The 20,469-nt window shown below is 35.6% G+C and overlaps 3 protein-coding genes across 7 annotated transcripts; 1 reads left to right on the forward strand and 2 right to left on the reverse strand.

Annotated features, from left to right (window-relative positions):
• Positions 1 to 562: 562 nt before the first annotated feature.
• Positions 563 to 4,415, reverse strand: LOC132169706 (uncharacterized). The gene is made up of 4 exons (XM_059580694.1): positions 4,395 to 4,415; positions 4,093 to 4,316; positions 1,600 to 1,641; positions 563 to 1,515 (listed from the first exon to the last, which is right to left on the reverse strand). Exons 1-4 carry the CDS (start codon positions 4,413 to 4,415, stop codon positions 936 to 938), a joined length of 867 nt encoding a protein of 288 aa, XP_059436677.1. The 3' UTR covers positions 563 to 935.
• On the forward strand, positions 4,249 to 9,921 carry LOC132168726 (urease accessory protein D). 5 transcript variants are annotated; one of them, XR_009438922.1, is made up of 10 exons: positions 4,257 to 4,556; positions 4,680 to 4,745; positions 4,838 to 4,912; positions 5,131 to 5,175; positions 5,741 to 5,974; positions 6,555 to 6,637; positions 6,749 to 6,917; positions 7,941 to 8,097; positions 9,708 to 9,754; positions 9,888 to 9,921. XR_009438922.1 is itself a non-coding variant. In XM_059579752.1 (9 exons), the coding sequence occupies exons 1-8, from the start codon at positions 4,455 to 4,457 to the stop codon at positions 8,052 to 8,054; spliced, it is 825 nt and encodes a 274-aa protein (XP_059435735.1). In that variant the 5' UTR covers positions 4,249 to 4,454; the 3' UTR covers positions 8,055 to 8,097; positions 9,708 to 9,921. The 5 variants fall into 5 exon arrangements, 3 of the variants coding, with proteins under 3 accessions (XP_059435735.1, XP_059435734.1, XP_059435736.1); XR_009438921.1 differs by having other exon boundaries at positions 4,258 to 4,556; positions 9,708 to 9,789; XM_059579752.1 differs by having other exon boundaries at positions 4,249 to 4,556; positions 8,004 to 8,097; positions 9,708 to 9,921.
• A 1,492-nt stretch (positions 9,922 to 11,413) lies between these two features.
• LOC132171221 (UDP-N-acetylglucosamine diphosphorylase 1) lies at positions 11,414 to 20,186 on the reverse strand. The gene is made up of 15 exons (XM_059582485.1): positions 19,938 to 20,186; positions 19,460 to 19,514; positions 19,167 to 19,318; positions 17,267 to 17,306; positions 16,112 to 16,204; positions 15,791 to 15,903; positions 15,585 to 15,659; positions 15,256 to 15,295; positions 15,050 to 15,132; positions 14,881 to 14,958; positions 13,818 to 13,961; positions 13,063 to 13,130; positions 12,252 to 12,366; positions 11,976 to 12,132; positions 11,414 to 11,818 (listed from the first exon to the last, which is right to left on the reverse strand). Exons 1-15 carry the CDS (start codon positions 20,097 to 20,099, stop codon positions 11,721 to 11,723), a joined length of 1,473 nt encoding a protein of 490 aa, XP_059438468.1. The 5' UTR covers positions 20,100 to 20,186; the 3' UTR covers positions 11,414 to 11,720.
• Positions 20,187 to 20,469: the final 283 nt, after the last annotated feature.

The following is a 20,469-nucleotide window of genomic DNA, read 5'->3' on the forward strand; positions in this document are numbered from 1 at the left end:
CGAAATTTTCAAAATAAATCTCTATCGAAATGTAATTGATGAAAATTGTTCTACCGAACCGATATTCACCCCTACGGCCAACAATGTAAAAAAACATATCCACCTGCCAATTGAGATGACCTCAGGGGACGTCTAATCTTACTTGTGAGAATGAAGTGATTAAAATAAAAATAAAGAATATAAAGATACCTGATAATTTTATTTTATCCTGAGAAATTCAAGAACATAAATATTTATTAGTAGCAAGTCGCGCGGGGGGGGGAGGATTTATTTTGACCAACAAACATAATTAAGATATTCTCAATCCAGTCTCTAAGAGGCGGCTAGGACCACACCTAATGAATTCAAATTCCTCTCCCACCTCTTGTGTAGAGGTGTCCAAAAAAAAAAAAAAAAAAAAAGATATTCCCAATCCAGCAATTTCAAGCATTTATTTGCTTAAATAATGTTTCCATTGAGATGAAAGCTGCACAGTTCAACTGAAAACGAAAAAAGAAGAAAAAAAACAAAAAAAGCTGGACAACCAAAATATAGTTGTTTCAATAGAGGGGTAGATCAAGTGTTAGATATGCAAATTACTTCAGCCGATTCAATTGATCATCCATATTAAAGTTCCTGCTGCAGTAATATGTCAACAGACTAATATTCCTTCTCAGAGTTCTCCAAATTGCACCCGACTTACGAACTGTTTGCCATGGCTTCGACTACAAAGTAAATAAAAAAACTGTTTGCCATGGCCCTTTCTTCATATGACTGAATCGATCCTGACATGCCCAAAATACCCAAACCCTTTAATCCATACTGATACAACAGGGTTCACCCACCCTTCAAATTCAATGATTGCATGAGAAAATTATAACTATAGTGTCTAAAGCAGAAGAGACTAGATTCAGAAAATTTTAACAGGGAGTCATACATTTGGAATCAGCTTACATTCATTCCATGATAACCTTAGCCCCAAGAGCTTTCATCTTCTCAATTATTTGTTCAGCTTCTTCTTTTGATACTCCCTTTTTGAAAATTGAAGGTGTCTTCTCCACCAAGTCTTTGGCTTCCTTGAGACCCAAATCCGTAAAACTCCTAACCTCCTTGATTACCTTGATCTTTGCGGCAGCTTCGTACGACTCCAGTTTCAATTCAAAAACAGTCTTTTCTGGTTTCTTCTCCTCCTTGGCAGATGTTGCTGCCTTCACTGCAATTCCAGCCACTCCAGCAGCTCCTGGTTTCATGACTCCCACTGTTGGTGGTTCCTTCATTCCCATTTTTCTCATCATAACAACTCCCAACTCGCAAGCTTCAGCCAATGAGAGTCCTGAAACTTCGTCTACAAGCCTAAAGACACGGTACGTTGGAGGACTACGATGCTCCGTAGGATCGAAAGTAGCTGGATCATAATCAGTTGGGAGCCTTCTCTGATCAATCTCAACTTCTTCCTCTTCTTCCTCCTTTGCAGGTTGACCAAAACTTCGAGTGAACCCATTGAAGTTAATGGGATTTAGTGCTACCAAAGATTTTCTGGATAACCCATTAGCTAAATTATGCCTTAATCTCAAAATGAAGCTCATTTTCAAGTTAATATTCTACTAATGGAAAATCAACCTATGAGATTTGACTTGAGTTCTCCCCGGACAACAATATGGCCTGGAATTCAAAAAATAAATAAATAACGAAACAGGAGAATGTTAAATCATAAGCATTTGCTTTAATCTAGCTTAATACAATAGGAAAGAAGATATTTACGAAGCTAAACTGGACATAAAATTAAGCTTCAAAAGAAAAAAACAAGAAGATATAATAGCTCTAAACCTCAAGAAGGGAAGACATGTAAAAAGTTTGACTAAAATGCGGAAAAGGGGGAGAAGGGAAATACAGTAATACATCAAAGTGTGTTCCATCGTTGAAATTTGGGTAATAATAATCTCTAGTCATCAAAACAAACATGACAATAAAGTATCGCATGAAACATATTGTTTCATCAAACAGAAATAGCTTCAACTTGTATACTACTATCACATATTCTATAGCCCACAACTCACGAAGAGGTGTTCAAAACATGTATATTTAGTAAAATTGGAACAGAAAATTCTAAAGAATGTCCATCCGTAATAGAGATAAAAGTATATGTTTGTAACTATTGAGTATTTTAAAGAAATAAAAGGAATCTAATAATTTAGGTAGAATATCAAAATCAAATAACAAATAGGGATATATTTTAATTAATGCATAATCCATCTAAAAAGATTGAGTTGATGGTTAATCAGCTCAAGTGCAGGAAAAGGTAGATGTAGTCTAATCTTCTCGGAGACAATGAGATGTTATTGTGATTTATATCACAGACATTTTGGTTGATGAAGGGTTAAGAGAAGCTATTGACAAAAATTTACAGCATTTGTTGTCACAAGCCTGCGTGAACTCGAACTTTATCAGCCAAAAGACATTGACAACGTTGGCGGCACATTTGGAACAAGAAAGATTTTGAGGTGAAAGAAAGATATCATGCAGATTGGCTAATTGCTCTACTTGTGTTAAGATCATACGCTCGCTGTATGTAGTCATTGACATTCCAAAGTTTAAATGTTTAAATCCTTGAAAATATCAGATTTGACATAAACTCAAGGCTATGAAATGCTACAACATGCTCAGAAACAAGTGAAATGGTTTGATAGCCTTGATTGCAAAGTAATGCTGCAGGAAGTTGTCGAATCCAAGTCTACTCATCCTCTATCCTACCCAATGCATGTACCCTGTGCATATTTCTTTTAGCCTAAAGTACCAACTTTTGATTGACTAAAGCAAAACCCATAATAATTTCTTTTTGGAATCTTGATGCTATTGATCATATGTCTCGTGCACGCACTTTCTCATTCACAAAACTCGTTCCTATTTATACATTGAAAATATGGCTACTGTATTAACAACAGATTTAAGGCTCGGTTCGGTTTGTTTCGAAGTAAAATGTTTCCTAGTAGAAAATATTTTTTGATGGAAAACATTTTCAACAACTAAAAAACAATTTTCGGCGTTTGTCTTGTATGAAAGATGAGCAACAGTGAAAAACGGCCGATGACTTTCAGCAACCTCCAACTGTGGTTTGACAAACTCTGACAGTGGTCCGGCTGTTTGAGCAAGAGAAACTCAAACTAGGAAAATGATTTATGAAATTTAAAATACCAAAAATCATTTTCCAAAACAAAAGAAACTTTTTTGGTTAAATCAAAAATATTTTATGTTGCACCAATCACCAGAAAATACAGAAAATATTTTCCAGAAAGTATTTTATGCTGAAACAAATAAAGCCTAAGACTTACACCCTAACAACTATGAACAAGTTATATATACATACCTAAACCCCGTCAACAAGTCGTTTATTTCATTTTCTTTACTTCAATATAATGCATACTTCCTCTGTGAAACTTTTCTGTTGGTAAATTTCCCTCAAAGAGCCTAAGGTTCATTTGCTTACTTCCTTATCAGCTAGAGCTTTCCGTGTCCCCTACCCAGGCTACCCTCCGTAAGCCTCCATAAACCTCCTCTGCCCGAGAACCCAGTGAAGGACATGACTGCCAATGACTACGGTGCTGTGCCTTTCACCAAAACCTAGCATCTAACTGCCAATAAGCTCTCCAAATGCTACTTCCTTCCCTTATATATGAATAGAAAAAAAAAATTGTGGGTATATATCTGAGCAATCTGCAAATTACTAAACTAGAGCTGCTAATCTTTCCTAATGCAAGCTTTCCCAACAGATTCGAGATTAGCTACCACGTTTGAGTTATCAAAATAATTCCCAGTGCTTATCAAGGATACCCCAAAAAAATTTACTAACTTATTTAGAAAAAACGAAATGAAGTTTTTATTTTTTGTTTTTTTTAATGAGAAGATAAAGGAAATGGGGAAAAAGATTCAAACTTTTCTAGACCCAGTTTTTCACCATTTGAAACCTCTCTCTCTCTCTCTCTCTCTCAACGGCCAAGGGATTGAGATATAATTCGAACAGAAGAAAAAACCTCACATTCCAATTTCTGAAATAACAAACACGCACGTACAAATCTTTCCAGAAACTACAAAAAGAAATACAAATATCAGAATTACCTGAAGGAAACACCAAAGACGACGTCGTCTTGGACGGTAGGCTGTGATCGGTGATCGGGGGCTTCGCCGCTCCGCCGTAATGTTTTGTCAGAGCAGTGGTGGCTTGTGTGTGTGTGCGCGAAGCAACTGATTATCAAGCTCCAGTTTCGGGGTTTAATTTTCTTTCTAAACGACGTCGTCCAGTCATGCAGAGCTGCAATAGATGAAAAACCTCTCAACTCAAGCTAAGCTAAACGACGTCGTCCGTGGGCCGCGGAGCCCATTCTGAGTTGCTCCTCTATAATAAGGAACGTGGCTCTCACGCGCTCACCATTTTGCTGCATCGTAGTTTCAGATTCACAGTGAGGTAGAGAAGAGAGAAAATGGAAAGTGAAGGTAAGGTGGTGGTGGAGATGGTGGGAGGGAGATCAACAGTGACAAGGTGCTTCTCAAAATATCCCCTCAAATTCATAGTTCCCAATAAGGTTGACTTTTTCTTCTTCTGTTCAGTCATGTATTATATATGTGGGCAATTGATTTTTCATCAGAAACAATCTTAAACTGGGGCTGAGGCTATTAGACATGTTTCTTTTTTGCTCATTTCTTAGGTGGGTCCTTCTAGTACTGATGCTGTTTGGATTTATAGCCTCACCTATGGTGGTGGCATTGTCTCTGTATGTTCCATCTATCTTACGCTTTTGTATCACATGATAATCAGTCTTTATTTGGTTTTATGGGTTATAATTTTCTCATGTATTGGGTGCAGGGAGATTCTATTTCATGTGAATTAACCGTTGGAGATGGCTGCACTGCTGTCCTTACAACCCAAGCTTCAACAAAGGTTGATTTCTTTTGCTTCTCTCGACTTGTTTTGCATTGTGTTAGTAATTTGATTTTTGAGTCTTAAATCTTTCTTTTGGGTTTGTGGGTTTTGAATTGTATTAAGTTCCGGGTTAAGTTCCGGGTTTTGAATTGAATTGGGTTTGTGCCTGATTTTGCTGTATTTCATTAGATTCTTGTTTTACACGGATCACTCAGCATGATTTTACCCTTCAATAGGTATACAAGTCCATGGGATCCAAGTGTTCTGAACAAGTCTTGGAGGTAACAATCTTGCCTTAAGTTGATAACTTGCTATTGGAGTTCAAGAAATAAAAGAATAAATGTGTTTGAGCTGTTTTCTTTTTTGTTAAATCGCTACTTATTCCAAAAAGTTAAGGTTTTGGGATAAGTCGTGATTTAACATGTATTATAATAATAGCTCTATACTGTATCTCCTATTTCAATTAAAATATTTCATGTGTTTGGCCTTACGCATCAGACAGTGTGTTAGAATATCAATTAATGATTAAGTTCACTATTTATCCCAAAGTAAATTTGTAGGATAAGTGGTGATTTAACATTTTTAAAATGTTTCTCCCTTTTATTTTTCTACTTTGCACTTTTCTATACAGTTATGGTGCATATAACTGTTAATTCATTTGTAAGAAGTTAGAGTCTAGGAGGTTTTCCTGTTGAAATCACGGGAGGACATGCATTGAAATACAGAGACACTTATTCAAGAAATTTTCCTTTTTGACTATTGGTGTAAAGAACGGTTTCAAAGTGATAGTGGTGAATTAATGTGGTGCTTTCAAAGTGATAATGGTGAATTAATGTGGTGCTGTAGACAAGAATTGGGAGTGGTGCTGTATTGGCTGTCATTCCAGATCCAGTTACATGTTTCTCCACTGCAAGGTACTCTCAGAAACAAGTCTTCAGGGTGGTTTCTGACTCAAGTTTGGTCATTGTTGATTGGATTACCAGTGGGCGCCATGAAAGCGGAGAAAAATGGGATTTCGATCTTTATAAGAGCACCAACCACATCTTCTTAGAAGACGATCAACCTTTGTTTCTTGATACGGTAATGCTATTTTTTCTGTTTTATTCTGTATTTGTTGGATTAGTAATTTGCTGTTGCTTATTTAAGATAATGCTAGGAACGATTTTTTTTATTAATAATGGGCGAGTCTGGAAAGCTGTCAAAATTCCTTTTTATTGGTTATCTATTCTGAGGACAATGTTATGAAGGAGCCATAGTATGGCGATTTAATCAACTTACTTCTGCCACTTCCATAATGATCATGTAATCTTACATTATTTCTGATCTTATCCCTACAGTTTTTTTATTGACAGACTCCATGTGTGTCTTTTCCAGTCTTTCCTCCCTCTTCTGAAGTCTTCAACTTGCTCTAGCTCATAACAAGCTATTAGGTTGCCTTTTGGGCATTTTGTTTTTTACAGTATTTAGTTTGGTTAGAATATATATATATATATATATATATATATATATATATTTTAAAGCTGATTCTTTGTTTTGGAGGAATCAAAGATTTAACAAAGTTTACATGTTGTCTTGCAATAACAAAGTTTTGGGAGGCACCTGGAGGTTGTAGATTCTTTTCTTAGCACTTCATCTCACATGGTTTAACATTCTAGAGCAGGTGCTTCTAGAGCGAGGAAGTATTACCTCTATTGCCGAACGCATGCAGGACTATCAAGTCATTGCAATGGTTGTTATCTTGGGGTGAGTAATGATTTATAACTCATTCCCAGCTTAGTTATCCTCTATATTATTGTATAATTTGGGATTTGTGTAAGTAAATTAATGTTAGACCTTATGGTTGGTTTGTTTTAGGCCAAAGATGAATCACATTCAGAGCCTAGTTCAAGAAGAAGTGAAGAGGATAATGTCCGAGCAATTACGTGGCCCACCCACTTCCTTGGGCCGCCAAATAATAACGAAATCTGATCATTGCTTGATGAAACCAAGCTTTATTGCTTCTGCTAGTGTCTTTGGTCCTAAGGTAATTTTGACTGAATTTGCTATCACATGGTGATCACTGAATCTTTTGCTACAACTGTGCTTCTCATGTTTTCTTTAACCGTGAATGAGAGCTTGCAGCTTGCTTACTGAGCTAACTAGTAAAAAATAATTGTTTTTTTCATAACCTGCCCATATGAGAAGTGCTCACTTCATTGACTTCAGTTCGAATAAAACCCAAAATTCTTGTAGTGTAGAATAGTGACTTCTTGACTTATCTCAAAAGCTTAATCAAGTGATTTGTAATTCAGTAAATTTTATTTCACTTAATTTGAATCTAGTGTAAATGTTTCATTTTGTGAATGCTCAATGCACTTTTATGGGTTTTGCATTCTTAGTTTTAAGTTCAATGTAACTTTTTATGTGAAGGACTCATGAAATATTAACTGAACATTATCTTTTTCCTTCAGTATATATAAAACCTATGAACTTATGCATGTAATATGCTTTGGTAGTTTTCAGGAACCATGTTTAGTTCACTTTTCATGTTTCTACTTTGAATTTATGTCACAAGGGGATGCAGAGATTGGTGTACTTGTGTGCATCAGTCATGAGGCCTTTGATGGGGTTACCTTCATAAAACTGCTTATGCTAAGTCAATAGGTACAAATACAATTCGGCTATTTGCAATGTCTAAAATGACGAAACAGCAGTGACTTTGTTATGTGGCTCAAAAATAAGGGTAAAGTGTATGTTAACTGATCTCTCTCCCCCTAATTATTATTAATTTACACACCCTTGGATTTTGACCTTAGGACTTCACCCTTCACTTTATTCTTAAATGGGAGGAGGTGTCATATGAGTTAGATCTCATAACCATGATCGAGATCTCAAAGCAATTATCCTTTTACTCCCTTTATCCCCTTAAACTTGGGCTTACTTATTTGAAAATACAAATGAAAGGTTGGTTACATTTTCCTGAGCATTTAACATAAAAATATTGTTTAAATGTCATATTGCTGGCTATCTGAGTTAAATGCTGGCCACGGGTTCGCTGTCTGTGCAGGGAATAGGTCTTGTTGTTCGTATAGCTGCCATGACGACTGAATCTGTTTATCGATTTCTGCAGCATCAATTGGCTTGCTTGGAGCCACTGCTCGGGGTATCACCATATCGATAAAGACATGAAGGGAGAACATTTTTATGAAATCCTTGGCTCCATTGTAAGTATGAAGTATTTCCATTATTTTTCTATGGTTTTGAACTTTATACCATTATTTGTATTGACCACAGGATGTATGCTTTCCTAATTCTAAACTAAATGGTTTCATTTGAGCAAAGCCTCTATCAGAGCTATTCTTTTCCTATTCCTTTGCAAATTGTATTTTATTATCTTTTAGATGTTTAAGGTTCCAGTGTGTGGGAAAATAATGCAGGCAACTGTCATATAGAGGCTGTGTAAGAAAAGGGACAATCAATTTAGATTTAGGCTTGTTTATCAAATTCCAGGATGATGTTTTTCAACCATCTTCTAAATTGTTTTTCTAGGAGGGCTGATGACTAAATTTGGACTTGTAAATACCATCTCTGCGGATGTGCTATGAAAAAAAAAAGGTTCTTTTTTCAAATGTCACCTCTCTCTTTTAGTCACCATTTTTTCATTCACCAGTTTTATGAACTATAAAACAAACAGCATAAATGCAAGTATCAAACTCATAATAAATTTTATAGAGAACCTTGGTGTGGTTACTTAACTCATTCACACCTCTGAAGAGGAGGAATGGATAAGTGAATGAGAAAAAATGAGTAGCTGAGTCTTTTCCTATTGTCTGACATCTGGTGTGGGTTTTTAGGCGTTTGAAGTGATCCAATTACGATGAATAATGTGTAAATAGTCGATACGTTTTAGAGTCTTGTTGTCAACAAAAAAAAGGCCCCGATAGGATCTTTTATTCAAAAGTAATGCTAGATTGTAACAACCTAGGGAAAAACGCTAGTCACATCTGCGCTATTATTTCCAAAGGACTAGTCAATTTGGAGCTTCCCTAGAATTTATTATAAAGCCTAGTTTCACCTAGTAACAAGGCAATGTGGGATTTAGCACCCATAACTATTTTTATAAACCACCAACTTTATGTGGACTTCTTCTCATTTTTCCAATATGGAACCGGAGTGTTACATAGATACTATAGTTTTATCTAATATCCATCAAACAATGTTTACGTGGCACTGTGACAACCCTTGGATCAATCATTGTTAAATAAAAAAATAAAAAAGATATAATGGTTAGTTAGGAGTGTTACATCAACATCGTTGGATGAATGTCGAATAAAGTTATAGCATCTAGCAATTCTCTTTATTTAAATGTGGGCACTGGGAAGTGCCTTAGAAGAAATATCCTTATCTTTCTTGGTATCAAACCTTCATAATTTGCCCCTTTTTGATAAGCCATTTCCCAAATTCTTTTTGTTATCTTTCTTACCAAAAATAAAAAATAGGAAAGGAATGCTTTTTATGAGGGGAAGCATTCTCTGATCTTACCATGTAAAATTAGAATTAAGGTCATCTTTCCTTCCACTCTTATTACCTTTAAGGCTGTCATCATCTTGTCCCGACTCTTCTTTCTTTTATGTAACTTTTTCCAGTAGTTCTTGTGCTCGGACACATCTTGTTGAGACCAATTTTTCTTTAGTAGGTTCTTATGGGCATTTGACATCATAACTATTTATTGCCCATGCTGTTGCTTGTGCTGCTTATTTTCTTCTGATCTTCTAATTAAAGGATTGGCAAACTGTACATAATGCAACACTTGTCTTATTGTGATGTCTGACAGGGGTTTTTTGATCAGTCTCAATCTGCTCCAAACCCCGGCCGGCCCAGGTAATCCTGATTATCTGGATGTTGAAAAAATAAATGTAATATTGTTGGCTCAGTTATTTGAAAAGTAACTTTGAATTATTGGGTTTCCCAAATTTTGATGATGAACTTATTTCCTATTTGCAATCCATGGAAGAATGAATCAGGGAGAACCTGTCTTTATTGGCTGATTCGGTAGATTGTCATCATATACAGACTAAAGTACAATAGAGCATTCACAACCAGCTTCGTATTTCTTCTCACCCAAGTCATTGTCCAAAGTTTTGGTGGATTTTAGTTTTTGGGGCTTGCTCCTTTCCAGAGAAGAGAATGTGGAGTTTCTGATCTGATCTGATCCAAAAGGCTTCTTTAGTAACCATCAGTTTGCACCATAAGGTAGTCACCTGCCTTCTCCTGCCACATTATGAGAAGCTTTGGCTTGAATGCCTTCTTCAGTAGGGGTGAACAAAAGTTGGATTTGGATATGGTGTTCCATCTAAAAGTCTATCATCAGTGGCACTGATGTTGAGACCGAAAGAGGCCATGGACCTCCTAAATGTTTTTTTTAAAAAAAAAAAAAAAAAAATTGACATCTTAGGAGAAATGACTGAATGAGTAAAGCGTTTGTTCTAATGGCCCATGCAAATCGCTTGTCTTTATGTGAAGATTGAACCCTTTTTTTTTTTTTTCTTTTTTTTTTAGATTGTGGGAAACAAAAGCTTGCTTTCATGATTCATCTCTTGTACGAAGGTGACTGTGTCAGATGTAGCCATGTAGGGTTGAGCGTCGGTCGGTAATGTCGGTTTCGGTAGAAAATTTTTATTTTCGCCTTTCGAACCGACAATGTCGGTAAAGTCGGCTATTTCACCGACTTATTCCATCAAATTTTATTTTATTTCACATTTCGAGCCAAATGCGGTCGGTAAAGTCGGTGTCGGTCGGATGTTGGTGTCGGTAATGTCGGCATGTGGAAAAGTGGCAAATTTGTCGGTAAAGTCGGTCGAAAGTCGGTCGGTAAAGTCGGTTCGGTTAAAAAACCTCTTTCGCCTATCGAACCAAAAAATTTGGAATAAAAAAAATTGTGCCGCCTATTGTCTGCCATCTAGTCAGTAATGGTTGGTGTCAGTCGAAATCGGTTAATCAGTAATTTGCTCAGCTCTAATCAGATGTAATAGGGTAGTGTCCTTTCATAAGTGGCAATCAAAAATCAAAGAAAGGAAGGAACTAAAATCAAGACCCAATTGTTAGAAATTACAAGTGTAAACATTCTAGTCTAAAAAAACTAGCGAGAAAATTAAAGGGTAGTATTGAGTGAAGTAGTAGTGACCAAAACAATGCGATGACAGGCTTGCTTAGGTTTAAGTTTTTTCCTATGTATAAATTTAAACACGTCTTTTTAGTCGTGCAGCAGTGAGCAACTACAAACAAAATTTAAAGTTTTAAAATTTTTGAAAAATTACTTAATTATCATATTTTTAGTTTGGCTCTACAATAATAAATTTCTGGCCCCAAAACTGCCAATGTCTTCCAAATCACTCACATGGCTATTGATGGCACTAATAAAAACTGACTTATATTTCTCCTCTCTTACAACTGCCACAAGTTTCTGTAATTTTGGGTAGGACTCATTCCATGGAAAATTTCGCAAAAATGAAAAACGATCATAGTAAATGAAGATATCAGTGGGGCAAATAATTGAATATCAAAAAAGTTTTAACTCTGCAAAGAAATGACCATAAATGGGGCAAATAATTGAATATCAAGGGGCATCCCAGCTCAAAAAATAAAAAAGCACAAAAGATATTGACATGATTGAATAAATCCTGACATGCTTAAAATATCCCAAAACCTATAATTAATATACCATCCTTTTCACCCACTCTTCGATCTAATACAGTACATGCATGAGAAAGACCAACCTCACCCATTCTAACTTCAGTTGAAGTTGAAGTAGAGCCGCAAACATTGAGAATATATGGATCAAACTCGACTAAAATGAAATCTCGCAGGGCGCGTGAAATGTTCTTCCACGGCATATAGCTTCTAGGTTTTCTCCAGCATAAGAACATTGTGGTGATACCTCCACACCTGAAACAAGATCAATTATGGCGGAGGACTAAGAATTGACTTTTAATAACGCAGAAAATACATTTCCCATTAGCTGTTACAGCTTTTAGCATATGAATCCACTTTATATGCTTCTATTGAACCACAAGAATGGATACAATATAAAGCAAGGAATTACCTGTTAAGTACAAGGGCACTGAATGTGTTAAGAAGCCACCTGCAGCAACTACCCAACGACTGTGGAGTCGGAGAACAAGAAGCCTAGCGCTGTCCGGGGTGTCAAAATTTGACCCATTGGCATTTTTTACTGGTGCAAACTCTTCCTCACGTAATACCTAGATATATTGGGACAAACAATTAGTCCAACTACAAAGGTAGCATTTTTCAATAAGCAGCAGAAATATAAGAAAGTAAATTGCTGGAATTACAGTGAGAAGCAGAAGAACAAAGTAACCTCAAAAAGTGCAGTTGAAGGAGCATAGGGAAATGCATCAAAAATAAACTGCTCTAGTTTTAATCCCATTGTTTGTCCATGTATAGAAGGAATTTTCTTCTCAGCAAGATGGTAACTGCACTCACAAAGAATGTGCACATTAATATCCTTGTAATAGTAGAAACTCTGGGTGCAGACCTACAGATTTAAGTGCTGAACCGCAAAACAAAGTTCAGATTGAGAACCAGTGAGTTAACACTAATGTGAAATGCAATACATTCTACCAGTTACTTTTGTCTATGCAGACATATCCAACATGCTAGAGTTCACTGATATATATCAAAACAGAAGTTCCAAAGCTCAGGTTCTTCCTCTACTTGTACTACTTATATGTCTCCAAGGACCCCACCAGCCTTATAGGACCTATAAGTTTAATGTTGATGGATCTTTTATCCTCAGGTTTCCAAACGAAATGGACTCCTATTAAGCTAGACATAATCACGATGACAGGTTCAATCAGCATTACTTGATAAAGTTAGACAGAGGTTATGCAGAGAGGGTCAAAACTCTGTTCTTTTTTTGATAAGTAAAATTATGCGTTTTATGCTAATGGAAAGAAATGCATCAGCTAGCTCCATGCATAAACTACTCCAACTCCCAGACTACTGGAATATGGCACTAATTGATAATTTAATGGCTAGGTAGAGTGCAACTAAAATTGTGCATCTGTTTTGCATTAAAAAAAATGGTCTGATTACAGGAATGACGAATAACGTAACCATGCTAGATGAAAATCAACGAAACAAGAGAGAGAGAGAAGAGCACCACTAACATGCTATCTTTCTCGAGGCCACTTGCCACTTGGTTTAGAAAATCCAAGCTAAACATGTGTAAGCACACCTGAAAAGCAGGAATTGACAAGAACTCTATAATGAGACGAGCAATGGAAATAACGCAAAACCATTGACAATGCAACTATATCCAATATAGCACATGACAAACCAAAATGCTCAGCAAAATATGGTGCTCTATGGTACCAATATCAAATTTCACTAAAAGCATTGAGAAGGAAGCCATGCATACTTGTTTTAGGTATTTAATATACTTCAACAAACAAAATGTATCAGCTTTTATATCTGGCAGATCAACATACAAAATTTGCAAAATTCACATCTTATAGAGCATCAAACTTACAAGTACGCTTATTAAACATTTTATTATCATTTTGTTTTAGGAGGGGGCTCTGCTTGTCTACCAGTTGGGGATGCGTTCATGGTCAACCACCAAATAAAGCAACATCTCACAAAAAAGTAGGCCTAAGTATATTTGGTGGAGAACAGCAATTAAGTGTTGTCATTATAGAAAAGAAAGGTATATTTCAATAATATAAGAGGACCACCACATGCCACAAACCAATGTATTGAAGGGGAGGGTCATATTTCCCTAGTTACATAAATCAATTTTCACACAAACTTCTAAGAGTCCAAGGATTTCAAAGATAAGAAAAAGCAGAATGTAAATCCGCAAGCACAATATTGTATTATAAATAAGCAATAGTAGATCAAACAACGTGGCAACAGACATTACATTACTCCAACAAAAACGAAGACGTCCAGTCTCCTGATTGATTGCAGAAGCCATTGATGTGTCCAACTCACTGTACTCGACTACAGTGAGAGGTCCACCTTTACCTCGCCTTACAAACACGCCAACCTTTTCTTGGGGATAAGCCTGTAACCAAATAACTCCAAAAATTAAGACGTAATACCACATCCTACAAGTTTATACAAATAACAACAGAATAATTATGTGTAAAAATAAGCTACTACAGAGCATAATGATATTGTTCAAGAAATACAAATTGAATTGCAGCCAAATACATGCACTATATATTCATTTAGAGCTTCTACTTGTTATCAAACTATACTTAATTTGTTGCCATATTTATTTATATTGAGATCTAGATGCTATGCCAGATCCATTCCAACCTATAATCTGTTAAAAAGTATGAAACTCTATATGTGCTCACTTCTTACAAATTAAAGCCCACTTTGCTTTTGGGAGGTGAAAAGGCGGTTGAAGCGGACATAACAATTAGCATTTGGCAGAGTAATGTTAATATACGATTTATAAAGGCTAGCAAGCACAGACATGCCTTGCAGATAGTGTCCCCATGTTTGACACCCTGATGAAGACGGCAAATGTAGGACACACCTCCAGAAAAGTTGAATACAGAAGTCGAAGATAGTGATGCCAAATAAATTCAAACATGCACGAAGAAAACGGCAACTATAGAATATAAACATATCCCACTCCTACATGAATTTAGAAGTGCAATTGTAAGCATTCATATTATTTTCATGGTTTCCCAATGACTTGTTTTGTGTCTTAAGGAAAATCACACAATGATGAAAACTTCATTCACAAATCAGATCAATTACACATTCTCTTTTTCCTGACAGATTGAATCACTCAAATACAATATCCAGAAAATATTCAGAACAAAGTCAAAGTTCATATGAGGGAAATGATAACTTCAAGCGACACAACAAAAGCAGCAAAAGCTCTCTTGCAAAAATCCACAATTTTAAATTATAGAGATGGTTAAAACAATTGAAGTTCCCATATGTCTTTTCTAAAGAGTAGTTACCTTACGGACAACTTTTGCTGCTGCAGCTACGCCTTTATCCATGAAATAACCCAAGAAAGTTGGATCAGCCACTCGGACCTGCATTCAATATGCTAATTAACATTAACAAAAAAAAAAAAAAATTGGGGAACTTTAACCAAAAGACAAGTTAAAGAAAAAAAAAATTGACCAGTGCATTGTCTACTCCATAGCAATCCACATATTTAATCCCTCTCATGGCCATATCTTCTAACAACCTTGATGATTTTAGAGCTGATCAACATATTAGGGCTTCAATTAAACCAATGAGTGTGGTCCAAGCAATAAGAGATAAACAGATAGTCAAGTTCAGCAGTTGTAATCAACATGTAAAGCAAAAGTTTTAGAAAAAAATACCTGAATATACTCCACCATTCCCATCTGGAGCCTTAGATACCTGGATTTAAAAAATTAAACTCATGTAATGACCATATTGGCAGAATGGAGAAGTAACTTATAAACATAATAAAACAAAATAAATAGAAATAATCCTAGTAACAGTAGACTATAATCTGTTGCAGTGTATTAGATCAGCAAATCAAAGCCAGTACGACTTCTTCTAATAGTCTGTTCCACTGCAATTTAGTTATATGTGTTCCCCATCAGTCTACACTTTTAATTGGTTCTCTTTTCATCTATCTCTTTAAAAAGTCCAATTCCGTTCGTCTACAAAACAGAAATCATACCCTGTATGGAGTCTCCATAATAAATCTGCCATCTTTTGAAACACAAGGTATAGTGCCTTGCTGAAAGAAGGTGACCTACATCAAGAAGTGTATCATTCAATGTAAGAAGAAAAAGTACGCCAAAAAAAAAAAAAAAAAACCGAAGGGGGAGATTTATAGGGAAGGAAAAGAGGAAATTAATAGAAAATAAAATAAAAACTTCTTACTTGGTCAGCTTCCAGACCAAAGAATTTATGACTTTCGAAAAATTTGCGTGTGGCATCATCAGTGAATGGACTGGTCATTATGTACCAATGTATTTGCACCGATCCAGCAGAACCTGCAGGTATTATTATAATAGAATGTCAAATGACTAATGATGTATTACAGAAGATAGATTGAATGAACATTGAACTTGCAGGATACCGTATAGTGAGGGTTTTCAGTTGTTTAGCTAAAACTTCAAAGAAGAGGCTATATGGTTTTCAGTTGTTTAGCTAATACTTTAAAAGAGAGAGAGAGAGAGAGAGAGAGAGAGAGAGCTTTACCCTCATTTGTAGCCTGAGCAGCTAGTCTTTGAACACATAATATTCGCTCAGCTTGCAGTTGAAAAAGTGACTTGCCAGATGGAAGCCCAATATCTAAACGAAAGTAAAAATAAAAAAGAAGCGGTAAAAATAACAGAACCACTTATTTCAAAACTATTCAGAGGGAAATACCAAATTGAAAAAATTCTTAAAGATCAAATATATCCGAAAAATTACGAACTGCCATAAAATTCTCAATGGAAAACAACAATAAGGCTTATTTACTCCATTTAGGAGAAGTAATTAACTTAAAATAATAAATAAAGAATACTGACCAAAAAAAAGAGGAAGATCAATTATTATATATTCTGGTCTTGCAATTCTAAGGAATTTTCCCAATTTTTTATATTTACATCTTAGATGTTTTTTATAAGTAAATAATAGAAGCCATCATCCAATTTCCTTTCAATGCAGAATTTCAACTAAAGATATGACCTTGAACAGCAGAAGGTGAAAGACGGCATTGGCAAAGGCCACCAGGAAAAACATGAAGTCTGTGCTTGAACTAAAGATATGATCCATGCTAGAAAAAAGGAAACTCTTTTAGCCAAAAGCAGAGAGCAATGAATTTGTACGTAGTCAAGTACTCTATTTCTAGTAACTAAATTTAGTCCCTCTGCCCCATATGTTTGTCTACCTAAGGAAATCCAACTATTTAAAGGGACATCATTTAATGCATTGTCTTTCAAATAAAAAATATATGTTTACAAGACTACCTCCCCTAAAAGGTCAAACAAAGTTAGCAGAATAATCTAAACCAATTGACTTTTCAATAAAGCAAGGCCATATTAGGAAAGTTATACATTTTGAGATATCCGAATATGAAATACCGGACAAATAGCATTGGAAGGAGTATTGAACTTTCCTAATAGTTTCACAAACAGGAAGATAGGAAAAAAATTTAAGAATTTTATAACTATCTTAATATGCACACCTAGCATTCTCTAAACATTTATAGTTCTTATTTAGCAACTCTTTTGATTGGTGAGATAGAAAATGGAGATGCAGGGTATTGATCCCTCTTCTGTTTCGAATTCCACACCACCCCTTTAGATTAGACATATGCGGCACAGCAGAAAATTGTTCCAAAATGAAGTTAACTTGATATTTACTTACTGAAACACCCTTTTGGATCTGAACTTCCAAGCCGAGTTCCCTGCATTTACATTTAGGTCATGAGAAAATGCATGTACTAATTAGATTAACACAACGCTAAAGGGAGAAAAGAAAACATGAAAATGAAGAGAAAGAGAGAGAGAGAAACATATGTAAGAACAAACAAGTAGACATAAAAGTATCTGCTGAACAATGGAGGCAATGTAACATGCATCTTGATAAGATCTAAAAGATTACTAAACACCTTTTCCTGAAAAAATTTACACTGATTGACCAATCAACCAATCTATGTAACCTTGAACCAGCAATATGCTAAAAAATGTCCATTATCAGAGAGAATTTGGGAAAGGGGAGTTGTTCATCAAATTAACTTTTTACAGCAGTTCAAGTACACCATAGTATAATTCGTCAGCAAATCTTCCTAGTTCCTAAGTAACACAATGTTTCAAAAAACAAGAAAGAGCAAACTTCTCCAGTATTAAGAGAGGGTAGAACTATGAGGACTCAATCCAGTTCCTCATTATTCCCTGTTATATATACAAATATAAGAACTTGGATTAAGTTCTACTATGAAGAGGAAATTTCTATGCATACTTGGCCTTTTCCATTGGTCAGTCGACTTTCTTGAAGAGCTATGTTTATAAGTATTTAATACATGCTCTCTTGTTTCAAGAGTAATTTTTCAACATAAGTTTTTTCAGGAAAAAAAAAAAAGGATAAAATTTAGTTAAAAATATTTATTGGTAAAGCTAATTGCAGGTACAACATATGCCAACTCTAACCATCACAAAAAAATTGCCTAAGATAACAAATTAAGGCTTATTAAAAAATAAATAAATAAATAAAAAGCATATTAAGGCTTATATTTAAGAAGGACAAATTTTCTGTTAGAAGATTCCTGTTCGAACCTAGAAAGCCATAAGGGAAAAAACAATTTTTTTTTTTTGATATGTAATATTTACATGAATTATATGATCAAAATTAATATAGAAATATTAAAGCTAATAATTTATGAAACTCACCGTAATGTAACTGGATGACTCAGGAAGGTGGGGATAATGGGGCTCAAGTTTGGCCTAGAAATGTCTTAGTGATTATAATCTTAAAGTTCCACAGAGAATACTTCCTTTCCAGCTAGATTTGATTGAATAGAATTCTTATTGTGTCAGACTGGAAGGTATCTTATCTTGTAATTTTAGTTATTGAAAAGGATAAAAATACATAAATAAATGAAACCTCCTCAGACCTAAGTTCTTAAACAAAAAATATGAACTAATATAAATATTCCCAAAAGTGTTCTGTTTTAACACATTGGGGCCTAAGCATTCCAGCTTTCACATTTAACGATCTTCAAGAGAATCATTTTCTATAGTTGCTTCCTACTACAAAAAAATGTGGAATTCTAAAAAGCAACTTTGTTACAAATAATGATTATCCACAGAAAAAGCTACAATCATTAGTGGACTTATTAATCAGCTACTTTCATAAGTGGACATCCAGAAGAAACGAATGTATTACCTACTAGAAAGTGAGAAAGAGAGAGTATCACAGAACAATTAAAAGTTACTGCTTTTACACAATTAAGTTAAGCATAATAATCATCAAATTGTTTTGAGTAACCAAAACCCCAAAAAGCAACATCATACAAGAATTATGGTTAGAGAGAGATTTTTCATGAATACCCAGAGTTAAACAGAATTATTAAATAATCGATTCCTTTTAGCTGCATGATAAAGTTAAACACAAAGTAAAAGCAATTCACACAAAAGTAAAAGCAACTCTCACAAAAGTATGGCGAATCAACTATGTCTAATGGTTGAACATATTTATGGAAAAAAAAAAAAAAAAGAGAGAGAGAGAGAGAGAGAGAGAGAGAGAGAGGGAATAATAAGAGTAATACCTGGCCACCAGATAAAAGCAACACACCCAATTTTCCCTCCGAGATGGCCTTCAAACCCATCTTCCACCATCGCTCTCTGTGTTCAAGCGATCGCTCCTCCACCGTCGACACGCTGCTCTCCGGCACTGGCTCTATAGCCGCTGCCGGTAGCCCTGAAATGTCAATTCAAATCATAAAATCGACACATCAAATCCTACCAGAATTGGACTATAAGTACATATTGTCGCATGCATGTATATACATGAACATACAGTTAGAGAGAGAGAGAGAGAGAGTAAGAGAGAGATTCTGACCTTGAGATCGAAGTGAACAGCGAATGATCCGATCGATCCTTGGAAGATCCAAATTCTGAAGAAAGCATCATAAATCACAACAAATTCATATTTTAAAGGCAGTGATATAAAAATTAATTTTCGCAATGAAGGACGCCGATTTGATCACAGATCAACCAAATTCACCAAATACTCATCACCAACCCCCGTTTGGTTGCAGAGAAAATACAGACAACCAAACAAACAAAAACCGGAATTTCCGAGTCACTAAACTCCCATCGTTTGGCGCCAGAGAAAAGCAAAACCTCAATTCAGCAATTACGCTCAATAATTTGACGAGCCATTCATTTTCCAATCGTTTATCAGCTTTCTCGGGAACCAAACAGGAACGAGCAGCAGAAGAGAAGCAGAAGGGAAAGGAAAACAGAATTCTAATGCGAACAAATCAAGTAAATAGAAAAACAAAGAGAGTAAGAGATCCAGAGGAGAATGAAATGACCTCCATGTCCTTGACGAGAAGGTCGCGTTCCTCGGGAGAGAGCTCGTCCCAGAGGGCAAAAGCGTCCTCCTGGCCGTAGTCCTTGAGCCTCTCCAGCAGAGCCTGAGGCGGCATCGTTGCATTGTTGGTCTCCACCCCCACCGCACCCTGTGGTTCCCTCATTCTCTTCCCCTTCCCAGATCTCTCTCTTTCCTCCTCCTTTTTCTTCTTCTTCTTCTTCTTCGGTTCGTATCGGTAACATTTGGTGGTTGAGCTTATAGAATGTGACAAGAGTACAACAGTGTAACCGCCAACTATGATCTAAAATCTAAATCACGCAAATGCCCTTCGCCTGAGTTTTTATTACCGAACCATGCCACTTCCTTGTCGCTATAAGTCCGTCTAAAATTTTCGTTTTAATAAATACGATTTTAAAAATTACGTTTTTACATATTAAAAAGTATTTTTGCATCAAATACTTGTTTTCGAATAAATACATTTTAGCCTGCTTCTAAAAATTATAATTTTTTTAATATTTTAAATAAAGTATTTT

This window comes from Corylus avellana, chromosome ca2 (genome assembly GCF_901000735.1).
Source record: "Corylus avellana chromosome ca2, CavTom2PMs-1.0".
Taxonomy (NCBI): Eukaryota; Viridiplantae; Streptophyta; class Magnoliopsida; order Fagales; family Betulaceae; genus Corylus; species Corylus avellana.